Source organism: Cyprinodon tularosa, unplaced genomic scaffold, assembly GCF_016077235.1.
Source record: "Cyprinodon tularosa strain WSP-4 unplaced genomic scaffold, ASM1607723v1 ctg385, whole genome shotgun sequence".
NCBI classification, from domain to species: Eukaryota; Metazoa; Chordata; class Actinopteri; order Cyprinodontiformes; family Cyprinodontidae; genus Cyprinodon; species Cyprinodon tularosa.
In genome coordinates this window covers 70387-93066 of record NW_024039102.1, presented here as the reverse complement: position 1 = coordinate 93066, position 22680 = coordinate 70387, and the positions used below count along the sequence as shown (strand labels likewise).

The following is a 22680-nucleotide window of genomic DNA, read 5'->3' as shown; positions in this document are numbered from 1 at the left end:
CTTAATGCATTGTATACTGTACAAAAAAATCTATATACCACCAAATTAGTTGCATAGATATAGTGTAGTTTAGTATTCCAATTGTGAATGGTATTCTGTTGAAATTGCGGTTCCTCTAGTTCCCTGTAGAAACCGAAATGGCCAAGATTTTTGGTCTTTTGTGTGTCAGCCATCTTGGATTCACTGACTTTCTATTTTTATTGCAATGATGAACAAATGTTTTTTTCTGTATGGGATGATGCAGTAACTTACACTAGAATGGTCTATATAAATAAATGAACAAAATTGAAGGCGTGAATATAGAAAAAACACATTTAAACATTTACGTTAGTGATCACTAGCCATTAAATGGTTCATGTATTTTTCATAGTTATAAAGAGATTAAACATTCTTAAATGATATGTGTTTATAAGTTAAATGCTGTATGTTATATATATTTATGTTCATTTCACAATAATCTTATATGATCTTCAGAATCAGTTTCAGGTCATTCACTGACCTGGTTTTTTAGGCAAATTTTCCAGGCTGGTCAGAAGCTCCCTGATCCTTCTCTAAATTTCAGGATCTTTGTTAATTTTTGAGGTAAACTTCAGCTGTGCGACACTTTTCTGTTTATATTTGGATTCCTTTTGAATCTCTGCTGTCATCATGTGGTACTTAGTAGAACTACAGTAGTCCTTTTTAATAAACTGTAAATGTTTTGCATAACGACAGTAAAGCATCTGTTTTTCTGCTGGATCCAGATCTTCTCTGTCCAGCAGCTCTCTGTAAATCTGGTCAGCTTTCTCTATGTCTACCTTTGTATGGACATCAGCTAGAGATATTTTTTATTTCAGGGAATATTCAGGGTAAACATCAATCACTTCTTTCCACAATCGGATTGCTTTGTCGGTTGTTCTGGGATCAGGGTTACCTCGCTGAGAAAATACCTTCTTTGTGTAGCATTTTGCAGCAGACCTCTTTACAAAACGTGAATCAGGATGTCTCTTCAAGGCCTCATCAGCTATTTTAATGGCTTCGTCTACAGATATGTACTCTCTATACAGCTTCATTACTCGGCCTATTCCACAGTAGTCGTGCATTGGCTTTTCTAGAATCTTTTCAGCTAAATCTTTTGCTTCATCTTGAATTTTCTCTCCTTTTGCAGCACATGCCTCCAGATAAAGAGCAGCAACATATAAGTTGTCTGGATCTCTTTCTGTGGCAGATTTCAATTTTTCAAAGACATCAGGAGTGATGTTCTTCATGTAAGCTTTGAAGGGACCTGCTGATAATATGGCCCAGCTGGTCTGCCATTCCACGTTGTCTGGCTGCATCCTCACGGCTCTCTGGAAGAGCTCTGCAGCCTGCAGCTTCTTCTCTTTGTCAAACCTCATCAGGGTCCAGGCCTTCTCAGCACAGACCTCTGAGTGAAGCTCTTCTCTCATTAGAGCTTCACACTTTGACAGGTAATCCTGACACTTCTCATCTTCACCCATATGATGGTGCAGCCAAGCCAGATTCCCAAAGTTCACCATCAACCAGGGACCTTCATCAGAATTTTTTAGGTGCTGGAAGGTCTCAGTGGCTCGTCTGAAGAACTTCAGGGCCTCTTCAGAGGAACCCAGCTTGAACTGGATGAACCCCTGCAGGTTGTAGATGTGACCCAGCCAGACGTTTTCCTTCTCCCTGCTGGTGTCTTTTAGTTCATCCCAGAGATTCAGATTTGGAGGGTTTACCTCCAGGTCCCAGGTGAAGTGGCACTGCAAGGCCTTCAGTCTGGACTCCAATGACAATTTAGAACTGATAAATGATAAACAAATAAAAACAAGAAAGAAGAGTTACCAGATATGAAAATTTATCTGCTGGTGGTGCGAATAAAACTCTTAAATGATCACTTTTTTGTTATACAAAGGTTTGTCAATGTTATTGTTTTTTTTAAACTGTGTACCCATTGTAACCCCTGTCAGTGGGACAACAAATGGAAGTTAGCATTTGGCTACAATAGGGCATGTTTACATTCATGGGTCTTTTATGTGTGTCCATTAACATGCACTCTCCCTATCAAATTAATAAATTAAATACTGTAGTTCCTGGACAAAAAAAAAAAAATAAGGATATTGTGGTGAAAAGAGAAAGAAAATGAGAGAAAGGTTGGACAAAGGCATACAGTATTAGTCTGTTACCTTGATTTAAAAGGCCTATATTGTGTAAAATGCTTTAATATTGTAAAGCAATTTCTTGATCAAAATTAGGCATGAGGTGGCATTTCACTTGATTGAATCACCGCTGAGTTATATCTGTGGAAATTCAGTTATGTGTCCTTTGTTGCTCAGGTGCAAGTGTACAGCTCAGGGGCTTTGAGGACGACTCAGCTGTGCACCTCAAGGGTGCAAAATACAATTCTTTGACGACCAAATGGTTCAAATTTTGGACAGAGAGGACAAATCGTTCAAAAATTGAGAAAAACATTTTTGTTAAAATTGAAAAACAATCACTGAACAGAGGGAGATGACTACGGTTTCAGCTTCCAAATATCTACAATTCTGTACTGGATCTCATTCCATTGAAATTACATAAGACCTCTTATCATGATTCATGTGGCCAAATGCAAAACCCATTCAAAGACGCCAACTACTTAGAAGACAGTTGGATGGGTCTTTAATTGGCTGTTTAAAAAAATCAGTGCTCCAACTACAGATTGCTCTGGTGTGACCTGACAGAATTAAAAAACAACTTCTGAACAGGTGTAGAAACGTCTTCAGAAAAACTGAGCAAAAGTCTGGTTGCAGATATGCAACAAAACCTTTGGATTGTGTACAGAGCCAAGATAGCACATGCACCCCCCGTCTCAGATATTACATATTCACTGTGGACCCAGGTAAACTTTGGTAAGCTATTGTGTTTCCTACAATTAGTCTCTAGCAGTGTATGTTATCATTGACTGTTGTACTTGTTTTTAAAAATGTGTAATATACCTACATTTCTATTTATTTTTAAAATAAATGGAAATTTAAAAACATTTAATTTGTCAACTTCTTAAAGGCAAAAACGGCATCAGGAGGTTGACTTTGAACAAGATAAAATTAATACAAACATGAAAGCAAATGAGAGAAAGTAGAAGCAGAGGAAACCAAAGGTGAATAAAGAAAAGAGGACCTGAAGAAAACCAGAACAGAAGGAAAACGGTCAAATAAACACACAGAGATGAACATTTTATCAGGGTTCTGATATGTTTTTAAATTCCATTACTCACCTCATGTTCCAGCTGTTTCTACTGTGAATACCCTTTAAAGATTTGCTGATTTTGAGCTTCTCCAGCTTCTCAATGAGAGGTTCCCTTTGAAACTTGTCAGCCCGAGCTCAGAGATCCTTTTATATGTTTGGATGTGGCTGCAGGAAGTAAAGGAAACAGTTAGAATGTGGTTTGATAAAAAATATACTAGTTTAACCAGTCTTGAGGTTTGGAGATTTTCTTTTGTTTTCCGTTTGACGGGAATCGAAACATAATTAGAGAAACTATTTTAAAACTTTCGTTTCAGACTAAAGTTTGTTTCGAAGGGTTAATGAAGGTGTAACATGATAACTTGTTAAGGTCATTAAGTTTGTTAACATATCTAATAACATTTACTTGACTTTTTTTTAATGAAATGGACTTAGGCCACAAAGACACATGCACTAACTCCTCATACAAGCAGTTTTATTTAGTTCATATACACTAAAACTATTCTCCATGGGAATTTTGAAAATTTCACAGATACAGATTCAGGACGACTAGGCCCCACTATATTACGTGAATATCTATTTTGTTTGACAAATATATCAGACTAGAAATTAGGATTTACCTGCAGATTGTATAACGGCAGCAATGAGTTGCTCTGAGAAAAGATGCAGACAGCTGAGAGTGAAAGAATCCAAAACCTCAAAATTACTTACAAAGCAACATGCATAACTGGCACAAACCTGGTGCAGGAGGGATCTGATGAAAATGATCCAAAAACTTAACCCTCAGAAAAGCCCAGCAAAACTAAAGGGAACTTCCTTATTGAGAAAATTAGAGGAGAGAACCTCAGCAGCCAGAGACCATACATTCCAGGAAACATAAGATCTGGTGACCAAAAGGAAACATGCAAAGTACATGCAAAAGTTTTTCTGTCACCAAACAAATGTTGTGAATCCTGTCAACAAGTAATACAAATATCTGATCAAAAGCAAGCATTTCTAGAGAAACAAAGTCACCTTAAAAAAAGGAGATGGGAACAAAATCCTCTCAGTGTCACATGTTAGCAGTTTTAAAAGCAAAAGACCAATCGCACTTATCATATCACACCTGTCCTAAAACAGATCTTATATAGAAAATATGTCTTTTTGGTGTAAAATTAAAAATATTCAAACCCCAAGCTTTGTGGCAAGGCAAGGCATGTTTATTTGTAACACAATTCAGTACATGGACAATTCATTGTGCTCTACGTGAATTAAACAATGAAATAGAAAAAAAAAAGCAGAGTAAAAGCGAATACAGATAAAAACAATAATAATTCTTTAGCTATCAGGCATATCTCTTACCACCTACCAGTTTTAGTCTGTGCCGCAGACACCCTTTCTACTTTTAAAGCATGGCTTAAAACTTTTCTTTTTCATAGTAAGAGTGGCTCAGTTTATCCTGAGGTATCTCTATAGTTATGCTGCTATAGGCTTATAGCAGTCTAACATGTATAGACTGCTGGAGGACATAGGGACCCCTATTTCCTCATTATGTTTTATTCTATCTCTATTCTCCCACTCTGCAGAATCTGTTAGTTCAATCTCTAATGTTTCATCTGTACTGTTGCTGTTTGACTGTGAAACCATCCCAGACACCTTTGTTTATAGATGTTGCAGCCCGGCCTGTTTTTTTTTACTGTTTACGGTTTCCTTTAGTGTGAGTATCTGTATGTGCTCTCTTTCATCCTCTGACATGGGAGCTGGTTTGGAGCTCGTCTGCCTTACTCTGTGATTTCTGGACGAGGTCGCCTGCGGAGCTGGTAGACAGTTACCTTTTGTATCTCTGCTGCTTTCTGTATGTCTGCTGCTGTTTCATTAAACCCCATTCAGCCTCAGCAGGTGGCAGCTCACACTGAGTCTGGTTCTGCTGGAGGTTTATTCCTGTTAAAAAGGAGTTTTCCTCTCCACTGTTACAAGCATGCTTGATTTGAGGGATTGCTGTCTAGTCAATGAGTTGATGCAATCAATCTGTTTTCACTTAGATAGAAAACTTTGAACGGAATAAACAAGCAGGAAGTAAAACAAACAAAACTGTTAGACCACAACCTTAAACTAATGATAGCCAACACACACAGAGTCAACACTTTAACTTCAACAGTCAAAGGCAGCTCTAAAAAAGTGGGTTTTTAGCATTGACTTTAAAGAACTCAGGCATGCACTATACTTTTCCAGTCTTCTGGGAGTTCCACATAAGTGGCACATAGGAACCAAACACTGCTTTTGTTGGATACAGGAACACATGTTTTCATAATGAGTAAACCCTGAATGACTCAAAACATCCCAGATGTAAGTATCCACCCAGTCAGTGATCTTTTGTGTGATAATTAACCGCTTTACCCCTCAACTGTCATAAAGATGTCCTGAATGATCTACAGAACCACCTGTAGAAAGTAAAAACTGGTTTAAAAAATTGTCCTCTTTACAGAGACACCAAGTATTTGCATCTACTCAAAGTAACTCAAGAATAGAATGTATTTAAATGTGGACATGTATTTTTAACTGTGATTTTTCATGCAGCATTTACAGTTGAACTTTTTATATATTAAGAAGTACAGGAAAACTGTCAGGAGGAACACCTGGAAAGAAGTGTCTTAGGCCCCGTCCACACGAAGCCGAACCCTGGCCTAAACGCACAAATTTTTCACCAAACCAGCCTCTCATCCATACGAAGCCGGCGTTTCGGGGGTCTGTAAACAATCTTTTTTATTCAGCCTTCAGAGTGGGAAGATTTTGAAACGCCGTTTTCGCGTTTCCATCTTTAAGCTCTAACCGCATTTTTTTTTTACACGCATGCATCATAGCGTCGCCTCTAAACACGCATGCGCGACACAGTATCACAACAACAATGGCGCCGTACTGTGTTGAATGGTTGCTGCTAATGCTACTCACCCTGCTGTCGGGCTTACAACAGAATCTTCTTCTTCTGGAATATCTCCAGGAAGAACAGAGCAATATCGACGACATAGTTCAGCACCTGAATTTGACTGAACCACGAAAATTGACCCGCAGGGCAACCATGTATAAATATTAGTGCGCATGCCCAACATTCCGTCGCCTATTTTTGCTTTGGCACGACAGCGCCACTTACAGGCCTGGCATACATTTTGCAGCGTTTTCATGCATTCATGTGGACGATCACATTTATTTTACGTCTCCGTCTTTATGACAAACGTTCTGGAAAATATTAGCGTTTCGTGTTCGTTTTGACTTTGTGTGGACGGGGCCTTTGTCATATAACTGGCACATGCTCCTTGGATAGAACAGGTTCTACACAACATGCAGAGGGACGTGCATGTGCTGTGTACTTGGTTTTATAATCTACTTCTCCAGAAAAGGGGGGTGGGGGATGAGTGAAATATTATGTCGTTAACTGATTTTGACCTAGAAATTTTAACCTTCAGCTTAAATAGATCATGTCAAAGGTAAGGTATTTAACCCTTAAAAGGCCAGGGGTGGAAAATAAGTTTGGGGAAAAAAATATATAATTAATCTTTGGATGAGCTCAAACTCTGTGTTTCTCAGTGACAGCTCAGAAACATGACTAATCTAAAGAAGATCTGTGTGGAGAAGAGGGACAAGATCCCTCCTGCAGTCTATGCAAACCTGGTGAAAAACTACAGGAAACATTTGGCCTCTGTAATTGCTTTTCATTGATTTTCTCAGATTTTCAAATACTTATTTGCAGCTGTATCATACAAATAAATAGTTGAAAAACATATATTGTGATTTCTGGATTTTAATTTTAGATTATGTGTGTCCCAGTGGACATGCACCTATGATGACAATTTCAGACCCATCTATGATTTCTGAGTGGGAGAACTTGCAAAATAGCAGGGTGTTCAAATACTTATTTTCCTTACTGGAAAACACTAGTGAGGAATGTAATATGGAAAAGACTCACCATGGTAGAAGGCAGGAGACAAATATCAAGGCAGCGCAGAGAAAAGTGAGTCAATTGTGAGTCAAAGTGAGTCAATTGACACAGGCCCTGATAGGTGGAATACAAAATCAAGTACCCAAGAGATACAGCCAGATGCCAATACTGTTAGGAATCCAGTTTTTGTGGGTTGTTTGTGTGTTTTTCTCTCCCTCCACCACCAGGTGATGCCCTGTTCTCGTTGGCCCTTTCTGCACACCTGCAGCTCGTTGGTTCATCACTGAAGAGTATTTGAGCAGCGGACTGTCACTACCTCGACGCCAGAGTGTTTGCCAGTTTTGAGTACTCTAGCCAAGCTGAGTTTAGCTGAGTCTAATCTGAGCCTTTGTTTCTCTGAGTCTAACTTTGTTTTTGTCTTTGCCTTTTCGGCAGGAAGCCTTCCCATGTAACTGGATGCCTGCCCTTCTCCCCCTGGAAGGATTAACTGAGTTCACACTGAGCAGGGTAAAACTTCCACATGTGCCTTTCAAGTCCCCATTGAAAATCCTAGTGACAGTCCGCTCCATTGCTCTTCAGGGTCCAACGAATGTCTACCTGTCCGCTCTCCAACGCGTTCCCTCTTCTCTGGATAAACCCACACCAACTGGATCCAGGAAAGACAAGAACCCCCTCAAACATAAGTCAGGACTAAATCAGTTTTTCCTACGGCCCATGAACTTATCACTGTGATCTCCTCTCCAGACTTCCCACTTCCGGTTCACCAGTTCTCTGAGTTCCTGATTCAACTCCTGTAAAGTCTCCTAAATAAACCTGTTAAACTTTTCCCCTGGTTCTCTGCATGTGGGTCAGATGTCTTGAATCGATCATGACACATACCTGAAGCACTGGAAACTGCCAAACAAAGGCTCCAAGGATGGTGTCACAGCCGAACAGGAATAGATGAGGCGAAGCTACTATGAGAAAAAGCAAAAAGAGCATAACGTTAGAGATTGAACTAACAGATTCTGCAGAATAGGAGAATAGAGATGGAATGAAACATAATGATGAAATAGGGGTCCCTATGTCCTCCAGAAGTCTAAGCCTATAGCAGCATAACTATAGAGATAGCTAAGGATAACTGTATCAGATGCAGCACTGAGATCTAACAGGACAAGTACAGATGCAAGACCATTATCTGAGGCCATGAAAATGTCAGTGACTTTCACCAGAGCTGTTTCCGTGCTGTGATGAGCTCTGAAGCTAGATTGAAACTCTTCAAAACATTCATTATGTTGTAAGTGGGAACCAATAACCAATGTCCAAAAAAACATGATCACGGCATATGGCACAACACTTGTAGGTCTCTGTGTTTCTATGTGTTCCAGAGTGTAATCTGTCTTTCACCCATAGACTGCTGGAGATTTGCACCAGCAACACTGCAACCTTGAAGGATGAAGCAGGAGAAAATGGATGGAATGATTATGCATAGATGCACACCACATTGTGCAATAGATTGTCATCAGTCCTTCTGAGCAAAGCTTCAGGTATGACCAGTGGGACTTTGTAGGAGTGCTTTACTAGCCACCATCCTGTTATTGTACTGTGATACAATGTTTGAAGAACAGCAACCCTTTTTCTCTCCTCTCTGCATAAACACCTAACATCCTTTAGGGCTTATTGCATCAGAGCTAGCTAAAGACAGAACACAGTATATGGGTTTTTTTTCCTTTTTTGGGCTGATTTTTCAGACATGAAAGAATATTTTGGATCAGGCAAAGATTCAACCTTTATTGTGTGTCTTGTGTCAAGTAGTATAGAGGGCGGTGATTAGCCTCTCGTAACCTCCTCCCAATAGGGAATCATGCAGTCAGGTGGGAATCGAGCATGTCTGACATTGAGTCAGGTGACTATGAGCTTATCCTGCTGTTGAAGCAGAGTTATGAGAGTCTAAGAGATGATTTACCTCAACCTGCATATTGCGCATGTGCAAACAATGGAATTCTTCTTCATCTCTGTCTTTACTTTTAGATAGACAAGTCCAACCAGCGTCATCTCTCTGCTAAGTCCAACAGGTGCTTTTTGATCATTATGTGTGAGCAGTAAGATTGCATAAGAGCCTAATCTTGGATTGGGTCTGATGTCGGATAGTCTTGATAAGAGATGAATCATGAGAGGCATTTGAACCCTTTGAGTGAAATTACTTAATTCTTTTTGGCCTAACATGTATCCTCTGCTCAATAATCATTTATGGATGGCATTATCACTACTCCTGTGATTAGCTTAATACAAACAAATTACATGTTCTTGTTCTCAGTGGTGTTTATTAACTTTAATTAACTTAACACTATTAAGATTTTTCTATCAGCAGTGATGGGAGTAACGGCATTTTATAGTAACGAGTAATCTAACTAATTACTTTGACTGTAACTATAACGCAGTTCCCAATGCTGACACCCCGTTACTGCAAGTTAGTCAGGTTGCACAATTAACCTTTTTGGTCATGATAGGACTCATGCGCGCCTTGTCATGAGAGAGGGCAGGATGAGATTGGCTGATGTATAGAGAGATTAAGTCTGTCAGTTGGGTAGGTGGGTGTCTCCGCTGGCGGGTGTTAACGTACAGCACACACAGAGAGATGGAGAGTGAGGAGGACTCCAGCAGCAAAACAGCCTTTTCCAGATGGAAATACCAGTATTACGTAGAGCTGCATTTCCCCATCAGATACGGTTTCCCCTGCATCTCCACACAGCGCAGGCAGCACGATTCACAGCGCAAGCAACAGGAAACACACATGCTCGCTAAAGGCGTGTAACAGCCGCTCTGTGCTTGTGCCACAGGGGAACTACACAGAGCGTGAAAGATTAAATGTTAGCCTATATGGAGAAAGGGACAAATCGAGATGGATTGATGGATGGATGGATGGATGGATGGATGGATGGATGGATGGATGGATGGATGGATGGATGTTGAAGTATCTATAACAGCCCAAACACACAGATATCAGAATTAGACTTCCCCAGTTATTAATTTCATACACTCACCAGATCTGAACGCCCTGTTAAAAAGCTTCACACCCATGAGTAGAGGTAATGCAGCCTGATTATATTTACACCGCATCAGATACCATTCCCTCCATGTTCAAAGAGGGGAATGCTATCTGACGGGATTTATAGGCCCGTCAGATAGCATTCCCACCATGTTAAGAAGAAGGGAACACTAACTGATGGGGTTTAGAAGCCCATCTAAAGGTGGTGATAGCCCAAAAAAACCAAAACAACAATCTTTGGCGATGGGAAAGAAGAAGAGACGATGAGAAAAAGTGAAATAAAGTGTGGACTGCTGCCAGAACTGGGGTGAACGTGTGACAGAAAAGTGAAATGTTCAAAAATGACCATGCACATTTGGAGTATGTTTGGCTCAATCTACTTCTGTGAAGCAGTATTCTCCACCATGAACATATTCAAAAACAAATATCGATCCAGGCTCACAAATGAGCACCTTGATATGTGCTTTAGAAAGGCTTTGCCGCCAATCAAAACCCTGGTTAAAAATCCTTGCAGGGCAGCCTAAAACCCACCATAAAAAAGAAAGAAAGAGGACGTCTGGTAGGGTGCCCAGAAGTCCTCTTTTTCTCGGACATCAGCGTTCAATCAGCGCACACCTCATCTAAATATACATGACCAAACCATAAAAGGAAGAAAACCTGTCGTTTCATTCTAGGGCCTATAACCAGGCTTGCATTAGGGCTCATAGTGTGCCATTTTATGCAAATATGCCATTTTCAGCCAAACCAATGTTACACACTCTATTCAGAGTCCTTAAGGACCAGCACCAAATACCCTATATAATCATTCTATGAACCCTTTAAGATTTTAATAGGACTTCACTATTGAAATTCGCGAGAGCTATAGTTAAACTGACTATGCTCATGTGCATGGCAGTTGGATGTTGCAATACATCGGGTAAAAGTGAAAAAAAATAATTGGTTATTACACCTTTTCGATTCATGATCTACCACAATGAAAAAACAAGTCATTTATCCGTTACTCTCTGCTTCGCGTAGAGCACTGGTCGTCGCCATCATGGATAATAGCGTGCTGTGACAAACACCAGCCCAGCACTGGGATTCAACAGCCGATTCCACACCATGACGTCACAAACCGGTAGGTGGCAGTAGCGTTCTTTGACAAACATGCATGACTCCAGTATTCAAATGAAATTACTCTTAATTAAAAACGCTAATCATCTATTGGAAAGTATTTAATAATTTCATACTTAAAGTACTTTCAGAAGTTTGTGTTCTTAATGTGACCGGACTTTTCCTTTAACCGCTTTGAATAGAAACAAGCCAGTTCAAACATCCTTGGACTGTTTTGAATTTATTATGACTTTGCAAATAATAAACAAATGATAACTGATACAGCAAAGCTAAATTTAAGTATGATATCAAATACTTGTCATGTTCTGTGTCATACAATATTGACATAGGGTATGTCAGTTTTACCAGTCTAGGGAGAGGAAGTTAAAATATTTCCTTTATGTTATTGAGGAAAGGAAACTAAACTAAGGTTCCACCTAAATAAGTTTTCTGATGAAGACATGTACAGATACATTTTCTTTTTTCAAATAATGCATTTTAAGTCTTATACATATTTTAACGAGTGCATATTTCTGATTCTTGCTTTAACCAGAACATATTTTTTAGCAGAAATAAAAGCTTAACATTATTATTGGTATTATTTAATGATACAAATAATGTCGGGATGTCTGATGAAATGATGCAAGGTAGCCTGAACCAAATCATGTGATATACATGGTAATAATAGACAAGACTTTTGATAAATGATAACTGGATTTGTGATAACCTCCTAACATAGCAGGATGATAAAGAGAGTGTATCTGTAGCCTGTTTAAGGGTGTAGAACCGATTATTTAGGCAACTACAAAACTACCCAAACAACACTGAAAAGAAAACAAAAAAACAAAACAACACCCTATCGTCAAAATAGGCAACAGAGCAGAAAGGTTGAATTATAACTTGCTATCCATACTTGACGTTGGATGAGGAGATGAAGGGCAACAGAGCAGTGTTGGGAAAGTTCTCTTTCTACGTGAACTAGTTCAAAGTTCAGTTCAAACATTTTAAAATGAACTAGTTCAGTTCATAGTTCATAATTCAAAACCAAAAAATGAACTAGTTCATAGTTCTTTTATTTTTTTTCATATATTGCTCAATTACACCATAGCCTACTGTAGAACCACAGACAGCAATTATTTTATCAGTTGTAACTCTGAAACTGTGTGTCAGATTTCATCTTCATATCCAGTTTTGAATCCTTATCCAACCAGGGTTTACATTAGCATTGAGGGGACAGCGTTTCCCCATTGTTGCTTTAATGCTTTGTTGCTGTCCATTCACTTCACACTAGTAGCAGCTGCAGCTTTCACCCCTACGGTATATTCTCAAAAACATCAGGAAAAATGTGCTTCTTGAATGGTCTTTTTTATGAGTAATTATTAAAAGAAAAATAGGAAAGTAGTCTTTAAGGTGCAAATGTTTTTTTGTATTTTAATAATTTTTTCCATTTGAAATTCCATTTCAATACATATTAAAAAGGAATACTGGAATCCTGGAAAATTATACCAAGCAGGTTTAACAAACAAGTTACATGGATAGTAAAACCCTCAAGAACAGGGGTCTTCTATGTTTTCCAGACCAAGGACCCCCAAACTGATGGTGAGATGGAGCGGGGACCCCCTAACTATATATATTGTATGAAATTGTGTCCTATATCAGAATCAGAATCAAGTTTATTGCCAAGTAGGTTTGCACTTACAAGGAATTTGACTTGATGTTGTCGGTGCAGACAAAAAAACAAAACAAAACAAAACAAAATAGCAAAATAATATAGAATATATATATATATATATATATATACATATATATACACAGAAGCTATATACAAACAGTAGACTGTGTGTTAATGTAACGCAGAAATCCTGAATGGGGGAGAGAAACATTGTTCAGTGTCACGGGCGGGTCTTGGCCTTGTTGATAAGGCCGATAGCAGATAGGAAAAAACTGTTTTTGTGACGGGAGGTTCTGGTCCTGATGGACCGCAGCCTCCTGCCAGAGGGTAGTGACTGAAATAGTTTGTGACTGGGGTGCGAGGGATCAGCCACCATCTTCCCTGCACGCCTCAGAGTCCTGGAGGCGTGCAGCTCCTGGAGAGATGGGAGGTTGCAGCCAATCACCTTCTCTGCAGACCGGATGACACGCTGCAGTCTGCTCTTGTCCTTAGCGGTGGCACCAGCGTACCAGATGGTGATGGAGGAAGTGAGGATGGACTCAATGATGGAGGAGTAGAACTGCACCATCATTGTCCTGGGCAGGTTGAATTTCTTCAGCTGCCGCAGGAAGTACATCCTCTGCTGGGCTTTCTTGGTGAGGGAGTCGATGTTCAGCTCCCACTTTAGGTCCTGGGAGATGATAGTTCTCAGGAAGTGGAAAGACTCCACAGTGTCAATGGTGGAGTCACAGAGGGTGATGGGGGTAGCTGGGGCTGTGCTCTTTCTGAAGTCCACAACCAACTCCACTGTTTTTAGAGCGTTGAGCTCCAGGTTGTTCTCCCTGCACCAGGTCACCAGATGGTCACCCTCCCACCTGTAGGCGGACTCGTCACCATCGGAGATCAGTCCGATGAGAGTGGTGTCGTCTGCGGACTTCAGGAGCTCGACAGACTGATGACTGGAGGTGCAGCTGTTGGTGTACAGGGAGAAGAGCAGAGGAGAAAGAACACAGCCCTGGGGGGAACCAGTGCTGATGAGCTGTGAGTCAGAGAACTGTGTTCCCAGCTTTACGTGCTGCTTCCTGTCCGATAGGAAGTCTGTGATCCACCTGCAGGTGGAGTCAGGCACATTCAGCTCTAGTCACTCTATTACAGATGGAGTAATGTAAAGAAATTAATTTCTCCCTGGGATTATTAAAGTTTTTCTGATTCTGATTCCTGGTTGTTGTGAAGGAAACGGTGCCCAGCTTGAAAGAGCTCCTGTGTGTCGCAGAATGTGTGCATTGATGACTGAAAGACATCTTCTGCCTCCATTTATCTGTTTACTACAGTGTGTTGATTTCATGTTAATGAGTATTTAAAGACATTTCAATTAGTGGGGGGAAAAATTGCAGGGGGGGAATATAAAAATATCAACTAACCATGCAGACCCTCATGCAGTACCTCCGTAGACCCCCTAGGGGTCGCGGATCCCCTGTTGAAGACCTCCGCTCAAGAAGATTTTACTAACACAAACTGAGGGACCAGGCTGAGGTAGGAATTTAAGGTTACTGAAGTGCGGATTTTTTTACTGAAAGCTGGCGGGCAAACTTGTTGCCATCATCCTCACCGACCACCTGGTCATAAAACTGTTTTAAGTGATCATACTGCTGCTTTGTCGCCTCCACGCTGCTGTGGCTTCCACGCGGCATTTTGTTTAGATGACGCACGCGGCTGTAGGCTACGACACTGGTAGCTGGTGTTGCCAGATTGGGTGTTTTTCCCGCTACATATTAAGGCCTGTTTACGGTTTGATTTAGCCGGGGTTTCGCCTGGAGGACTCTATAGAAATCTGGCAACCTATTGAACGGAGCTGAACTGAGAGAGCGTGCCGTTCACAGACACCAGAATGAACGAGTTCACAATAACGTTCATCAGGCAGTAATGCAGTACGTTCAGTTCACGTTCGCCCAAAATATGAACGAGTTCATGAACTTTCGTTCAATGAACGCGTTCAGGCACAACACTGTATATATGTTATATTTGCCCTGCAGAGGGCACAGGACTGGAGCAAGCAAAAGCAAATATGCAGAATAGGAGAAATCATCAAATTCAGATGAAGAAGAGCAAAACTTGGCTTATTGATAGAGAAACCACTGCCTAGCGTGGGAACCAGCATTCTAAAACATGTGTTAATAAGGGGAGTTAATAATGGAGACTTCCCTGCATGTTTTCAATAATTAGGACTTGGTTGAAAGATAAAGAGATGACACTAACCACTAAACATGCAGACGTGGTGGGAGACCATAAGGGAGGGCCTCCTTATGCAAATCACACAAGTCTCAGTAAAGCCAGGCATACACTGTGCGATTTTTTTCAGTTGTTGCACGCAGCTACTGCTCACACTGTATGACTAAAAGGCATGTCAGTCTCAGCTCCGCAGAAAGATGGAGCTGCTCTGACTCGTCTATCTGGAAGCCAGACAAATAGAAGGGGAATATTAAGCTAACTATAGTGAGCCGCGCTACCTTGCCAATTTTGTGATGAAAGCCTTTAAAAGAAAAGGCGACAACGTATTTGAAAAAAAAGACATGGCTGAGCAAATGTGGCTACTACGCTCTGTCAATTTTAGAGACAGCACTGCATTTCACTCATTGCATCGCTGCCATGCTGCTGTGTTTACAGAAGACTCCTTGTTTGCTCATTGGGCACTGAGCGATTCGCCCATGATGGTTGATTTTCTCCCAACCTCACGATTCCTGATCAGGAGGTGGTCGTGAGAGGCTGATTGCCCCTTGTGACCCCCTGTACACTACACGACTCACGACACATGATCAGACTGAAAGTCGGGCCAATTGAAAGATTCCCGCTCGACTGGAAAATCGCCTGAAAATCGCACAGTGTACGCCCGGCTTAAGAGAAACATCCAAGACCACTGCTAATTAAGGCATTAGGTCAGTCTGTTCTTCTTTTTGGTGGAGTCAACACTAACCCACTCTGAAAAATATGGCAGAGGAGAGGTTTATTTAGTTAGAAATAAGTTAAAATTGTGCTGCTTCCCTAGTATGATAAATCGTAAGGCATCCTTGTAAACGCTATTGTTATTAAAGGACATGTTCAGTCATGCCCACAATAAATGAAATACTTTCACTGGGTGTGATAGCTTCGGCTACTTTTTGAAATGTTTTTCCTCTCCTCCTGCTTTGACCAAGAAAACATGTTTGATATCATGACAATCAAGATAGAACAGAGCGCTGAATGGTGTTGCCATGTGTAGCTTTGTCGTCTTCCAGCCAGAAAGTCATGGGTGTAATCTCTGGTCTTCAAGCATTGTGTTTTTTATGTTTGGTGTGAGTGTGTTTGCGTGTTTGTATGTCTTTATGTTACTCTGCAGTGGACTGGGAATCTCTCGAGCTTGTACCCTGATTTTCCTCCCGTTGACAGCTGGAGATAGGCACCAGCCTCCTTTGAGCCTGATACATAGGGATAGATGATGGAAACAAATGTTGTTTGAACACAATATTTCATTATACAATATTCATAATGATATACACTCACCGGCCACTTTATTAGGTACCCCATGCTAGTAACGGGTTGGACCCCCTTTTGCCTTCAGAACTGCCTCAATTCTTCGTGGCATAGATCAACAAGGTGCTGGAAGCATTCCTCAGGGAGTTTGGTCCATATTGACATGATGGCATCACACAGTTGCCGCAGATTTGTCGGCTGCACATCCATGATGCGAATCTCCCGTTCCACCACATCCCAAAGATGCTCTATTGGATTGAGATCTGGTGACTGTGGAGGCCATTTGAGTAAAGTGAACTCATTGTCATGTTCAAGAAACCAGTCTGAGATGATTCCAGCTTTATGACATGGCGCATTATCCTGCTGAAAGTAGCCATCAGAAGTTGGGTACATTGTGGTCATAAAGGGATGGACATGGTCAGCAACAATACTCAGGTAGGCTGTGGCGTTGCAACGATGCTCAATTGGTACCAAGGGGCCCAAAGAGTGCCAAGAAAATATTCCCCACACCATGACACCACCACCACCAGCCTGAACCGTTGATACAAGGCAGGATGGATCCATGCTTTCATGTTGTAGACGCCAAATTCTGACCCTACCATCCGAATGTGGCAGCAGAAATCGAGACTCATCAGACCAGGCAACGTTTTTCCAATCTTCTATTGTCCAATTTCGATGAGCTTGTGCAAATTGTAGCCTCAGTTTCCTGTTCTTAGCTGAAAGGAGTGGCACCCGGTGTGGTCTTCTGCTGCTGTAGCCCATCTGCCTCAAAGTTCGACGTACTGTGCGTTCAGAGATGCTCTTCTGCCCACCTTGGTTGTAACGGGTGCTTATTTGAGTCACTGATGCCCTTCTATCAGCTCGAACCAGTCTGGCCATTCTCCTCTGACCTCTGGCATCAACAAGGCATTTCCGCCGACAGAACTGCCGCTCAATGGATGTTTTTTTCTTTTTCGGACCATTCTCTGTAAACCCTAGAGATGGTTGTGCGTGAAAATCCCAGTAGATCAGCAGTTTCTGAAATACTCAGACCAGCCCTTCTGGCACCAACAATCATGCCATGTTCAAGTCACTCAAATCACCTTTCTTCCCCATACTGATGCCCGGTTTGAACTGCAGGAGATTGTCTTGACCATGTCTACATGCCTAAATGCACTGAGTTGCCGCCATGTGATTGGCTGCTTAGAAATTAAGTGTTAACGAGCAGTTGGACAGGTGTACCTAATAAAGTGGCCGGTGAGTGTACTCTATATGAAATATGTCTGCAAGACATTTTTTTTTTTACATACATCCAAATACCTTTTCTTTCAGTGTACTTTATGTAAGGTGAGTGGCTTTGAAACATGGACAATCCAGTGTATCATGAGCACCCATACAAGCAATGGAACAAGCTTTCTTTATCCAGGACAATAGTGCCTGCAGGACACTATTGAAGAGATTATTGGAATTAGAAAAAGGAATCCTAATTGCTGTTTCGGTCACAAACAATGAATATAATACCTGGTGTTTTAAGTTTAAAAGCAAAGCAGACAAATAAAGAACAACTGTTCCTGTTTGTTGGATTAAAATTGTGTATCAACTTTTATTTCAGAAGTAAAAGAAATAAAAATACACTTGAAAATACACCTGAATATTCTTATGCTTACAGTACAATAGACTTGTACTTGTACGCACCCATTACCCTGTCCAGGCAGTGTCTTTCCCATTGCCAAAGTGAAATTATAAAAAAAAAAAAAAAACAGGAGTAAGTCATTACAATCTCTAATTGAGATTAAAATAAAAACAATTTAGAGAAATGTTGAAAGAAATAAAAGTGGTTTATTTAACATAAGATAATCTAAGTTAATCACTTGATCTGTAATAATCTATTTTACATATGTTGTTTTACAGAAACCTCTCTGCAACAGGAGGATTATTTGAGCATTAATGACGCAACTTACTCCAGCTATTTAAATTTCCATATGCCAAGAGGGTCTGGGTGAGGAGGAGGGTGTGGAACAATCTTTCAGTCTGGTTTAGTGATTAGTCTAAAGCAAGTTAATAATTACAATTATTTTGAACAGGAGTGGAGTGTTGGCCTAGTGCAAACTGCTCAAAGAGCCATATTGGCATATTGGAGCAAAAAACAAATCTGTCTGGAGCCGCAAAAATGTAAAAGTCTAAGTGTATTAGCCCGCCATAAAAAAGGACTTTGGGGCCTCAAATATACAATACGCATTCATAACTAAATGTTTATCCTGGAGCAAATTTCACATAGTAGCATGAGGTGAGGGAGGAGCAGTGAATGCTCACACCATGTGGAATTCACCGTGCGCCACTACACTGCGCGCCGCTTCACCGCCCTTCACCGCATGATTTAGCTTTTGTTGCATTAATGGAATTATAGAAACACAATAAAGGAATCTTTCTATGGTGGACATATTTTTGTTGGGAGGAGTTGATTGAGTCATGAGGAATCAAGCAGGAACTGACATCCATCAGAGCAGTGCTCTCTAACCCCGAAATCTCACATCGTTTTCATCATTTTATTTTTTTGGATTTGGGGAAAAAAATTTAACAAACTTCACATACCTGCATAAGAGAACTACCTGTTTGATCTCTGGACGGTTTTCCATGATTGCAACAAAACTTGCAGCAGTAGTGAATTTTGGAGATGCAATCCACTTCTTAACTTTCTCTTTGCTCTGCTGTAATTTATCCAGAAGTTCTTCAATCGACGTTTTTCTTTGACTCCCAACTTTGTGATTGGCTGCATATGTAGCATGCATTCACTGGAAATGCCTTTCCTAATTACTCTTTATTTTTTGACAACCTGTTATTACAAAGCAAAAATGCAGACAATGTGCCCATTGATAATAATGAAAGCAAATGATTCAGTCCATCCTTCTTTGAATCCTCTGTTCTCATCAGGCATCTTCCTCTTTTTCCCTTTGGGATCCATGGCCTGAGACACAACCGCTGCTTTGTTTGCCTGGCACCACGCTGTACTGAAATGTATGTTGCAGACTATGAGCTGCGGGTTGCTGACCCCTGACCTATTCAATTAAATTCAATTCAGTTTATTTATATAGCGCCAAATTCACAACACATGTCATCTCAAGGCACTTTACAGTTCAACCAGATCATACAGTCAATTTGATACAAACTTTTCTATCTAAGGAAAACCAGTTGATTGCATTGACTCATTGACTCAAATACAATCCCTCACACTAAGCATGCTTGTAGCATGCTTGTAGCATCCTTTTAACAGGAAGAAACCTCCAGCAGAACCAGGCTCAGTGTGAGCGGCCATCTGCCGAGGCCGACTGGCCTAGTGGTCAGAGCAGTGCACTTGTGCTCTGAGAAGGTTGCAAGTACCCGATTCGATCCCCACAGCCTGCACTCTGGGTTCCTGAGCAAGACCCTTAACCCCACACTGCTCCCTGGGTGCCATACAAAGGCAGGCACTGCTCCCCATGCATGGGGGGTAGTGGATGTGTCAAATGCAGAGAGTGTATTTTCCCATTGTGGGACAAAAAAGGGGTTTACATTTAGATTCCCCCATCCAGATTATAAAGCAGATGTCACGGATAAGCGGACCCACCTGCTGGCTAATCCAGACCCACCCTGATTTAAAACATTTATAAGTTACTGCATGTTGTTCGACTGAAGTGTCTAATTTCACTTGCGGCGCTTCTCCTGTTTGTATGTTAAAGCCCTCCAGAGCGTCCGTGGCCAGGCTACACAAATTAGGCAGTGGTCCAATGAGCTGTGTCAGTCTGGGTTGCTGCTGCTAGCAACTTTTAGGCACAGCAGGCAAACCTTTGGCAAGCAGGGCGATGGGAAAGAAGAGACGATGAGAAAAGTGAAAGAAAGTGTGGACTGCTGCCATAACTGGGGTGAACGTGTGACAGAAAAGTGAAATGTTCAAAAATGACCATGCACATTTTGAGTATGTTTGGCTCAATCTACTTCTGTGAAGGATTCTCCATCATGATTATATATTAAAAAAAAACAAATATCGATCCAGGCTCATGAATGAGCACCTTGATATGTGCTTTAAAAAGGCTTTGCCGCCAATTAAAACCCTGGTTAAAAATCCTTGCAGGGCAGCCTAAAGCCCACCATAAAAAAGAAAGAAAGAGGACGTCTGGTAGGGTGGCCAGAAGTCCTCTTTTTCTCAGACATCAGCGTTCAATCAGCGCACAGCTCATCTAAATATACATGACCAAACCATAAAAGGAAAAAAGCCTGTCGTTTCATTCTAGGGCCTTCACTATTGAAATTCGTGCGAGCTATAGTTAAACTGACAGTGCTCATGTGCATGGCAGTTGGATGTTGCAATACATCAGGTAAAAGTGAAAAAAAAAATATTGGTTATTACACCTTTTCGATTCATGATCCACCACAATGAAAAAACAAGCCATTCATCCGTTACTCTCTGCTTCGCATAGAGCACTGGTCGTCGCCATCATGGATAATAGTGTGTTGTGACAAACACCGGGCCAGCAGTGGGATTCAACAGCCAATTTCGCACCATGACGTCACAAACCGGTAGGTGGCAGTAGTGTTCTTTGACAAACATGCATGACTCCAGTAAAGCACATTCAAATAAAATTACTCTTACGGTAATTTAAAATGCTTATCATTTATTGGAAAGTATATAATAATTTCATTCATAAAGTACTTTCAGAAGTTTGTATCCTTATTGTGACCGGACTTTTCCTTTAACCATTTACTTAAGAATGACCCAGATGATTTGTTAAATTATAGACCTATATCTAATTTTCCTTTAATATCAAAGGTGTGTGACCACTTACACATTAATAAACTTTTTGAAGACTTTCAGTCAGGTTTTAGAGCTCATCATAGCACTGAAACAGCACTGTTAAAAGTCACTAATGATATTATAATGGTTGAAGCATGTTGACATGTTGAAAGGTGCACCTTCTTCTCTTGTCGTTATGGTGGCAGATACTGAAATATAATATGCAACACTGCCACCTACAGGAATGAAGTGCAGCAAAGGAAGCCCTTGGACCATTCTAACAAATTTCTAATCTAAAAAAAAACATATCCTGGAAAGCAATCCATCCCTCTTAATAAGAAATAAACAACAACAAAAAACAGTACTATTGCCTCTTAAATCTTGACCAGAACACCCCTGTAACATTGCTCTCATGGTGTGGCATTCTGCTTCTCTGAGATCCAAAGTTAAGGGCTCATTATGCTTGATACACGGACATTCCTGATGAAAATGAGCTGTCCTTCACAATGTCTGCAGCATTTATACTCTGTGCAGCTTTTCCTCTGTTCAGGCCGCTTAGAGACTTTCAGCCCTTCAGGGGAAGAAGTTAACCCTATCTCTAAAACACACATTAAGTCTGTCCCAAGAAGGGTTATTTTTTTTGCACTGCCCGGACAGCAAAAAAACTATGTTTAAAAAAGCACCCCTCAGGTGAGATGCATGCAATAGTTGTTATAAAATGCCCTTTTATCGTTTGTCCAGAGGCAGAAATTGAAAAAAACATAGTTTCCACTAAGCTTTAGAGGAACAGAGAACTCAACTGCCCTAAGAACAGAAGTTGTTGCTCCTGAGTCTACTATTAAAGATAACTTTTGATTATATATATTATACAAATGGTGATTTCAAGCATCGCCTTATAGGCCTCTGGGTTAAACTGAGGATGTGTTGGAAGCATTCTATCAAATTTCAGCTCTGACACAGAAATAGCAGGTCAGCTTAGTCAAGTCATTACAAACATCTAAGCAAATCTAGTGTCTAATGGCAATACCTACAGCCTTTTCGCTGAATGCATTTGGAGAGCTCTCTTATTTAACCTTTGTCAAGGGTCTTTTTTATACTCGGGTGTAAAAACACACATTGCCATTCCTCTCCCCAACTGAAATAGTTATCAGTAATGGCTTTTTTTCTCTCTTATCTGTTCAGTATTTGCTCTTTATTAATTCAATTTAATTGAAGTCATTTAGTTACAATTTTTTCTAACACAGTTGAAATAATCAACCTTGTTATTTCAAATTTTATTTCGTTTTTTCTTGCCCAAATTATGGAGTGAAATTTACTTATATTTCCCCTATTTTTTTTCTCAAATAATCTTTAAATTTATTGAGCAGTTTTTTGAAAGTTTTTTTTTTTCTTATAAAAAAAAGAGATTACATTAAACTGTAATGAAAGAAGATTTTTCTCACCGTCTCAAAGAAGGAATGGTTCATTTGAATCAGCCACTGACCTTCAGGGACCTCAACGCCAGAAGTCCTCTCTCTCTAAACTTCTAAACGGAGTTA

General features: G+C 40.5%; 1 protein-coding gene across 1 annotated transcript; it reads right to left on the bottom strand.

The window, feature by feature from the left end:
- Positions 1 to 574: 574 nt before the first annotated feature.
- On the bottom strand, positions 575 to 22669 carry LOC119791280 (interferon-induced protein with tetratricopeptide repeats 1-like). The gene is made up of 3 exons (XM_038297299.1): positions 22585 to 22669; positions 3236 to 3372; positions 575 to 1782 (listed from the first exon to the last, which is right to left on the bottom strand). Exons 2-3 carry the CDS (start codon positions 3238 to 3240, stop codon positions 828 to 830), a joined length of 960 nt encoding a protein of 319 aa, XP_038153227.1. The 5' UTR covers positions 3241 to 3372; positions 22585 to 22669; the 3' UTR covers positions 575 to 827.
- Positions 22670 to 22680: the final 11 nt, after the last annotated feature.